The 9,320-nt window shown below is 37.0% G+C and overlaps 1 protein-coding gene across 2 annotated transcripts; it reads right to left on the bottom strand.

Annotated features, from left to right (window-relative positions):
* Nucleotides 1-1,316: 1,316 nt before the first annotated feature.
* On the bottom strand, nt 1,317-9,114 carry polr3gla (RNA polymerase III subunit GL a). 2 transcript variants are annotated; one of them, XM_072674695.1, is made up of 9 exons: nt 8,935-9,114; nt 8,499-8,614; nt 6,797-6,926; nt 5,979-6,062; nt 4,159-4,227; nt 3,961-4,017; nt 3,719-3,789; nt 2,860-2,991; nt 1,317-2,044 (listed from the first exon to the last, which is right to left on the bottom strand). In XM_072674695.1, the coding sequence occupies exons 2-9, from the start codon at nt 8,610-8,612 to the stop codon at nt 1,958-1,960; spliced, it is 744 nt and encodes a 247-aa protein (XP_072530796.1). In that variant the 5' UTR covers nt 8,613-8,614; nt 8,935-9,114; the 3' UTR covers nt 1,317-1,957. The 2 variants fall into 2 exon arrangements, with proteins under 2 accessions (XP_072530796.1, XP_072530797.1); XM_072674696.1 differs by lacking the exon at nt 5,979-6,062.
* Nucleotides 9,115-9,320: the final 206 nt, after the last annotated feature.

Below are 9,320 nucleotides of genomic sequence, written 5' to 3'. Positions count from 1 at the left end.
TGTCCAGAACTACAGCATAGTCACTCTATAGTGCACTGTGTTGGGCTATGTCCAGAACTGCAGCATAGTCACTGTATAGTGCACTGTGTTGGGCTATGTCCAGAACTGCAGCATATTCACTGTATAGTGCACTGTGTTGGGCCATGTCCAGAACTGCAGCATATTCACTGTATAGTGCACTGTGTTGAGCTATGTCCAGAACTGCAGCATAGTAACTGTATAGTGCACTGTGTTGGGCTATGTCCAGAACCGCAGCATAGTCACTGTATAGTGCACTGTGTTGGGCTATGTCCAGAACTACAGCATATATGCTGTATAGTGCACTGTGTTGGGCTATGTCCAGAACTGCAGCATAGTCACTGTATAGTGCACTGTGTTGGGCTATGTCCAGAACTGCAGCATTTTCACTGTATAGTGCACTGTGTTGGGCTATGTCCAGAACTGCAGCATAGTCACTGTATAGTGCACTGTGTTGGGCTATGTCCAGAACTACATCGTATATATGCTGTATAGTGCACTGTGTTGAGCTATGTCCAGAACTACAGCATAGTCACTCTATAGTGCACTGTGTTAGGCTATATCCAGAACTGCAGCATAGTCACTCTATAGTGCACTGTGTTAGACTATATCCAGAACTGCAGCATAGTCACTGTATAGTGCACTGTGTTGGGCTATGTCCAGAACTACAGCATGATCACTGTATAGTGCACTGTGTTGGGCTATGTCTAGAATTGCAGCATGGTCACTGTATAGTGCACTGTGTTTGGCTATATCCAGAACTGCAGCATGGTCACTGTATAGTGCACTGTGTTGGGCTATGTCCAGAACTGCAGCATGGTCACTGTATAGTGCACTGTGTTGGGCTATATCCAGAATTACAGCATGATCACTGTATAGTGCACTGTGTTGGGCTATGTCCAGAACTGCAGCATGGTCACTGTATAGTGCACTGTGTTGGGCTATGTCTAGAATTGCAGCATGGTCACTGTATAGTGCACTGTGTTTGGCTATATCCAGAACTGCAGCATAGTCACTCTATAGTGCACTGTGTTTGGCTATATCCAGAATTGCAGCATGGTCACTGTATAGTGCACTGTGTTGGGCTATGTCCAGAACTGCAGCATGGACACTGTATAGTGCACTGTGTTGGGCTATGTCCAGAATTTCAGCATGGTCATTGTATAGTGCACTGTGTTGGGCGAAATCATCAGGAGGTCCACATTAAAACTAATGACGTTTATTATGGCACAGGTTTGGTTGTATGGAATGAACGCAGTAACTGGACTGGACTGACCGCAAACCAGTCAAATTCTCCAAACCAGTTTTCCAATAACACATAGCACCACTCTAAACTTTACAGTCAAGCAAGTACACACAGGGTGAGTGAGTAGCTCCATTAAACAGCTTCAGAACGACCCCTGCTGGATGATTTTATATGACACAGTGTCGTGACCATTTATAAAGCACTTCTTCCACCCGGACAGGTGAAATTATAGGTTAATACTTACTACTCAGTTCAAGCACATTCAGTCAAATGGAATACCAACCAAGACACGGGCCGTTGTACACAAGACACGTGTGTACAAAAGCTACCGTCGTAAACAATAAGCTGCACAGAAAGGCACATGATAAAATGATCTCCCATGGTTCTCATAAAGTCCCCAAACGCTGCTGGATCAGCAAAGTAAGTCATAGAGATTGTGGTAGTTGCATATGTCATGAGACTGAACTGCGATAAAATCACGTCGTAACAATAAAATAGCAGCAATGTGGTAGCAGCACTGGATTTTCTAAATATGGTTCTGGCAGCCACAGAGCTCAAGGCATTCAGTGTTCAGGTCCTGAAATGGATTAACCAAACAGTACAGCAGCAGAAACAACCCATGTTGGTGTGTTAATAATGAGGAATAGCTCAGTTTAGCTATTCAGAATAAATAAAATGTTCCCCAAGAGTTTTTTAGTAGGTGGCTTCATCCATATTGTCGTCGCTATCGCCTCCGAAATCCTCACCGTTGTCAAAGTAAGACATGATGTAGTCTGTCTCCTGAAACACACAGGGCAGCAGTGGTGTTGGTTAAATGTGTTGGTTAAATTTTTACATTTACTGATCAGTTTCATTGGGTGTTAATGGTAAGTGCCTTAAAGCACCTTGCTCTAATCAGCAACGGGTAAACCAGATTATTTGAAAATACTTGAAGGAGTAGTTTGGCCAAAATATCGAATGAATATGATGAATCACTGACCCAAATACAGCCAAGCCACCTTTGATATTTGATGTGTCCTTGTTTAGTTTAGAACAGGAAACTTTAGGCTAATACTGCTAACAAACACTTGACTTAGACTGTCACCAATCTGATCGCCATAGATCATAGACGCCATTTATTTGCTGTAAAACGTATCAAAAAGCTATGTGAACAAAATGTTAAAAAAGTGATTAGACCCTAATTTAAACATTTAAGCTAAAACTGAACGACATCATCATCCATTCAACGTCCTGCTTTTTTAGTTCTATGCCTTGTTCAAACACCACCACAAACTGTGCTAAGGTAATAGTAGTAGCTGCAGCACTGAAGCTCTGGATGCATTTTGAGGGGGTTAAAAGACATTTCTGGGTTATATATTAACAAAAAGTCAAAGTTTAGTGTTTGTTAGCAATATTAGCCCGGAAACTTACGCTAAACTAAAGAAGACATGTGGTAGCTGATCTGGAGTCAGATATTAATCATGTTCATTTGATTTATTTGCCAAACAATTTCATTAACAACTTGCTGCAGTAGCAGCTAGTATGTACATGATGCTAATTGGTGGGAGGACTGCCATTAAGGTGGTTGGTAAACAAAATAAAAAACCCAGACATACTTCTTCAAATTCTTCTTCATCATATTCTTCCAATTCTTCTTCCTCTCCTTCTTCCTCTCCTGCTTTCTTTTTCTTCTTCTCTTCATCTTGTTCCTCCTCAGAATGGTTCTCCTCCTCTTTCTTTTCAAGAGTCTGTTTAACGGTGAGAAACAAATGATACTGATTAAACATTTTCATTACATGAAGGCTCCAGGGCATGCGTTTTGCAGTGTAGTGGTGTGTAAAATGACTGGGATTTATATTTTAGGTCCAGATATAGTTCTGCTATGTTCAGCCGCTTAGGGCTCAATAATATATGGTTTGTTGGCCTGCAGACTAAGGCTATCTAAAGCTGAGCCTTCCAGCAAATGATTTTACAGCATGCTGTAAATATTGTGGGCGCTCACAGATGATTTAGATCATGCACAACAGTGTGGGTGTTTAATCATGACATCAGTAGGTCACCACTGTGCTCTAATTTACTGTTTACAGTTCATTTACAGTCAGTGATTTAAAACATGAAGAAGTGTAGATGGAGAACAATATCATATATAATATCCGCTTGTTTTTCACTTTTTCACATTCTGTGAATCTGGCAGTTGTTGTTTTTTACCTTGTCTTAAAATTGCATGATGAATGAACCAATAGGAATGCTCCAAAATGTCTTGGAATAAACGTCTAGGTTTTTACCTTGTCCTGTAAACTTTTAAGGATCTTTTCGGAGATATGAGGTTGTTCTGTGATTTTGGAACCAAAGCAGGCCCCATCTATGGTCATTCATATGCTTGAGCTATACGTGTGTATTCATTCAATCTAAATGTTCCATTAACAAAAGAAAATGGTAGTTATAATAATGATAATACTGTAACATGATATTTACCTCCAGTTTTTGGATCATGTCCGCTTTGCCAGCAGCAGATTTTATTTTAGGCTTCACTAGTGGCCGGGCCTCTGTGGACATACAGAACAAACACCAAACTCTCAAAATACGAGGAATGACCATAAGAAACTATATATTTTTAAATATATTTCATATATATATATATATATATATATATATATATATATATATATATATATATATATATATATATATATATATACATGTATTCTTTCACTCACTTCCTTTGCGTGGTTTCTGTACTTTGATGCACAGCTCTTTAGGCAGTCGACTCCAGTCTGAAACAAACACATACACACACACACACACATTCATGCAATCACACTGTTGGCCAAATAATTCAAAACTGTAGAAGGAGAATAGTCTAATCACTATACATTTTCACCGTTATTGGTAATAACCTCTTTACAGCGACTCACCTGGGCTCCATTCTATACTGTTGTTCTTTGGCTCTCCAGTTTGGTATTTGTCAGAGTAGCGGTCCACGTCTATAAGAAACACATGCAACATGACTTAACAGTGAATTCCTTATACAGATATACAGTGATACCTTAAACAGATTCTACATGGCGAAGATTGGCTTGTAACTAGTAATTATACGTAATTATTGTAATTAGTATTATCATTATTATCTTCATTAGGGATGCACCAATACCACATTTCATTTCCGATACTGATACCAGATTTTCAAGTATCTGCCGATACCGTATACTGATACCAACTCTGACTTAAATACTCGATAGACGGCTATAAATCCTGATATTTATGGTGTTCCACTTTTTATAGGAAGAATTTTTTATATCTGATCCCAAATAAGATCTAATAAGCTTGAAAGCACAGCATTTACTGGTTGAGTAGCTGCACATTTGAAAAGTTTCAAAGCTAGGAAAAAAAAAACATTGCAAGCATAATCTGGCCAAACTCAACCAAACAGCTTTTTAATCTGTGTATAAAATTCACATTTCAGAATTAAGAAGTGCTTATTCAGCAAATTCACATTCTAGTACATGTCTCTATGTGAAAAGATACTAAACGTCAATGTCTGGCCTTTGAAAAACTCAACTTTTGGTTTAGAACCCAAAAAACTGCTGTAAAAAACAAGAAAAAGTGCTGTAAATGTAAAAGTTCCATTAAACGTCTGATTAATAGTAATAACTTTTTCTGACTGGCTTTTACTGGCTGTTTAACCGTTTGGTGCCAAAGTTTGCAAAGAAAAATGTTCTATGTAAAAAAAGAAAAAGTATTGCATCAGTGAGCTTCATGGTATCAGTGCTCTCTATTGCCGATACGGTGCAACATTCATTATTGTTACTATTATTGCACTGAAGTTATTGCACTATACTGTAATGTCTCCCTCTGCTGGCCTCAGTGGGGAGCTCATGAACAGGTCATGTACTCCAGTATGCAAGAGCTAAGCTCCGCCCTTTACCCCAGGCTCATCTCCAGCACACAGGTGCTGCTCATGATTGGACTGGACTGATTAGGCCTCCTCAGTTTTATGGTGTGAAGTCATTGTTACCAATCTCTGAAGTGTTCTGAAGTGTTTTTTTCTTCTTATTTCTGTATGTTATTTTTTATTTTATTTTATATTTTTTATCCATCTTAACTTGCCTTTTTTATCTTCAGGCATTTCACTGCAAGTTGTATGACTTTGAATGTGATGAATACATTTTTTTAACAAGTAAACTGATTTGATTTTATTGGAAGGAGCTGCCAGACATTCATGCTGAGGATCTCACGTCTAGTGTAATGGCTTTATAATATATATATATATATATAGTTTTTTAATATATTTGTATATTTGTATTCTGTACTTTTTTTTTGCTTATATTTCTATATTTTCATTTTTATATTCTATTCTTTAACTTAAATGTAACTTATTCTATTTTTATTTTCTTCATTTTTATTTTATTTTTTCTTTTGCACTTTTGCACTTTACTTCATTAAGTTAAGGTTTAGTTAAGTTTAAATGTAGATTTTCATTGTATAGCTTGATGTGAGCAGACTGTCAAAAAAGCATTTCACTGCAAGTTATACTGTGTATGACTATGTACGTGACAAATAAAATTTGATTTGATTTGATTTTTAATGGCTGGGTGATATTGTCTGTATCGGTATCTTGGTATTGGTCACACACCAGTATTGATTTTAGGATTTAGTGGTATTGATAGATTACACAAATCAACGTAGCGCTTGTGTTGTCTAAAGGGACAAAACTTACAGAAGGTAAAAACATCACCTTTGTTTATACTTCCATGAAAGCTGTACATCACCAGGATAGACTTTCTGTATACCACCAGATTGTCTTCGGGGCATTTTGACCCTTGGGACAAGGGGAATTTACAGAATGTTAACCCCTTAAATAGCCTAATGGACCGCCAGAGGTCGGAAAGTGTTCATACAAACTTCTAGTACCAGAGAATAGCCCTATCAGTTTGTACAGAAGTCCCTGTAGTTACTGAGTAATACACATTAGTGTGTAATAAGTGTTAAGGGGTTAGCTGAAATATAGGTATTTTTTATAGCTTCAGATTGTTCTAAATACAAAAATAAACCTTAATTAATAAATGCATTAATAATTTTCTGAAAATGTGGTCTATGGTTAACATATACAGTGCTGTGTGAGATTGTCTTCTGTGTCATCTTGTGTTTTAGGTTTAGAAGATATTTTTGTGCAGAGTAGAAGCACTCAGGAGGCCTGGGATCATTAACTTAATCAGTGCTTACTCAACCTGATATTTCAAATACAGTAAATCACAGTATTTCGGTTTCTGGTGCCACCTAAGTAAGGGCCGATAAGCTAAAGGTGAGGAACTGAAGCATGAGCCTGCATACAGAGCCATAGAGTTAACGTCCATCTGCCAGTCCATCTAAGTGATCACTGAATCACATGACTGCATTTACACACACATTCACACAGGCACTCCCATCAACGATGCATGCGCATGTGTTTAGCAACACAATAGTAAGAACTGCTCACACCTCTCTAAAGACAATGTGCTAGATTTACATATGAGTGGCCTCTTAGCATTTCCAGCACGCTCTAATCCTCCTCACCTCTCTTCGCTCTGGCTGGGCGGATGTGGAAAGGCAGGTTTTTGCTGGATGCTCTTAGTTCCTGTTTCAGGGCCAGCATGTAATCCACCTCCTCCCCCGTATGCAGCGGGACCGGCCGGAACTGCATTGGCTAAGAATAAAGACATTAGAGTCCTGTTAGAAAGTGTTACATGCAAGATTATGTCACACTGATCACTGAGCTCAAACTACTTTTCAACATTAACACAAATAATTATTTTCATACTTTCTGAACATATTTTATTGGACAGTGACTACTGAACATGGATATGCTGGATATTAATGTTATTAGAGCATAATTCTGGATATTAATGTTATTAGAGCTTCATTCTGGATCTAAATGTTATTAGAGCTTCATTCTGAATATTAATGTAATTAGAGCTTCATTCTGGCTATTAATGTTATTAGAAGTTCATTCTGGATAATAATGTTATTAGAACTTCATTCTGGATATTAATGTTATTACAGCTTCAGTCTGGATATTAATGTTATTACAGCTTCATTCTGGATATTAATGTTATTAGAGCTTCATTTTGGATATTAATGTTATTAGAGCTTCATTCTGGATATTAATGTTATTAGAACTTCATTTGGGATATTAATGTTATTAGAGATTCATTCTGGATATTAATGTTATTAGAAGTTCATTCTGGATATTAATGTTATTAGAACTTCATTCTGGATATTAATGTTATTACAGCTTCAGTCTGGATATTAATGTTATTACAGCTTCATTCTGGATATTAATGTTATTAGAGCTTCATTTTGGATATTAATGTTATTAGAGCTTCATTCTGGATATTAATGTTATTAGAACTTCATTTGGGATATTAATGTTATTAGAGATTCATTCTGGATATTAATGTTATTAGAGCTTCATTTTGGATATTAATGTTATTAGAGCTTCATTCTGGATATTAATGTTATTAGAGCTTCGTTCTGGATATTAATGTTATTAGAGCTTCATTCTGAATATTAATGTTATTAAAGCTTTATTCTGGATATTAATGTTATTAGAACTTTATTCTGGATATTAATGTTATTAGAACTTCATTTTGGATATTAATGTTATTAGAGTTTAATTCTGGATATTAATGTTATTAGAGCTTCATTCTGGATATTAATGTTATTAAAGCTTCATTCTGGATATTAATGTTATTAGAGCTTCATTCTGGATATTAATGTTATTAGAACTTTATTCTGGATATTAATGTTATTAGAGCTTAATTCTGGATATTAATGTTATTAGAGCTTCATTCCGGATATTAATGTTATTAGAGCTTCATTCTGGATATTAATGTCATTAAAGCTTCATTCTGGATATTAATGTTATTAGAGCTTCATTCTGGATATTAACGTCATTAGAACTTCATTCTGGATATTAATGTTATTAGAGCTTCATTCTGGATATTAATGTTATTAGAGCTTCATTCTGGATATTCATGTTATTAGAACTTCATTCTGGATATTAATGTTATTAGAGCTTCAGTCTAAATATTGATGTGATTTTATTTGATGCTGTACAGAACTAAAAAACACCTCCAAATGCAAAGGTTTGGGCTCCATATTGTGGAGTATTTCTACTGCAGTGGGTGAGTCCAGATTTAAATAATATTAGAACATTTTTACATCCATCATCACTTTGGTTCTGTATTACTGAAAGGTGGCCTAATTGTGTACGTACAGGGTACAGGGGGGACGGGGCGTGGGCACTGGTAGGTAAAGCCTCTCCTCTTCCAAAACCCAGAGAATCCACGTTAAAGGTGAAGAGGCTTCTTCCTCTGCCTCTACCTGCCATGTCTTTAAGAGAAAACCCAACAGAGAAAGACAATAATTGCAACCATCCTCAGTAGAGACAACTGAAGAACATTTAACAGCAGGATAAAGTAGACTATAGTTATTACAACTTTTTAACATGCTTATTTACACTGATAATTGAACAATCATTGAAGATAAGCTGTAATAACTCCTATATACCCCCATATGCAGGATAATGTGGGGCAGTTTTCCTCAGGGTAATTTGCAGTTTCTGCATCTTCTAAATAGAAATGACTGCCTTACTTACCCAAGGTACAAATACATGCTGGCAATGAAACTGCTGATCTAGATGTACCTCTTACCTCTGGCTCTGCTGGTTTCTCAGTTCCTCAGGCTCTGCTCCTTTGCCTTCAGTAGATTTCCCAATTTCTCCAGTATCTCCAGCTATCTGGTCATCTCAAGTGTTAGGATTTCTCGAGATCTACTCAAAGGATCCCGTTTGTTGGCAAACTTAAAGAGCTAGGAAGAGGATTCTGCTCGACCACGTGGGTTGTGTTTACTGTACACGTGTGTTCCTGCTCGGTCTCAGTTCCTGCCGGCATGTGCTACGTCATTATACGTCCCCTGCAGATCCTGCCTCTTCAGGACCCTTATAGCTGTGCAGTGGCTTAATAAAATCAATAGTAGTCTGTAGATTACTGCCTTAAATACACTTTAAAGTCTAGAAGTCTTTCTTTTTTATTTGTAT

The sequence above is a fragment of the Salminus brasiliensis genome, chromosome 3 (genome assembly GCF_030463535.1).
Source record: "Salminus brasiliensis chromosome 3, fSalBra1.hap2, whole genome shotgun sequence".
Classification (NCBI taxonomy): domain Eukaryota; kingdom Metazoa; phylum Chordata; class Actinopteri; order Characiformes; family Bryconidae; genus Salminus; species Salminus brasiliensis.
This window is presented reverse-complemented; position numbering and strand designations above follow the sequence as displayed.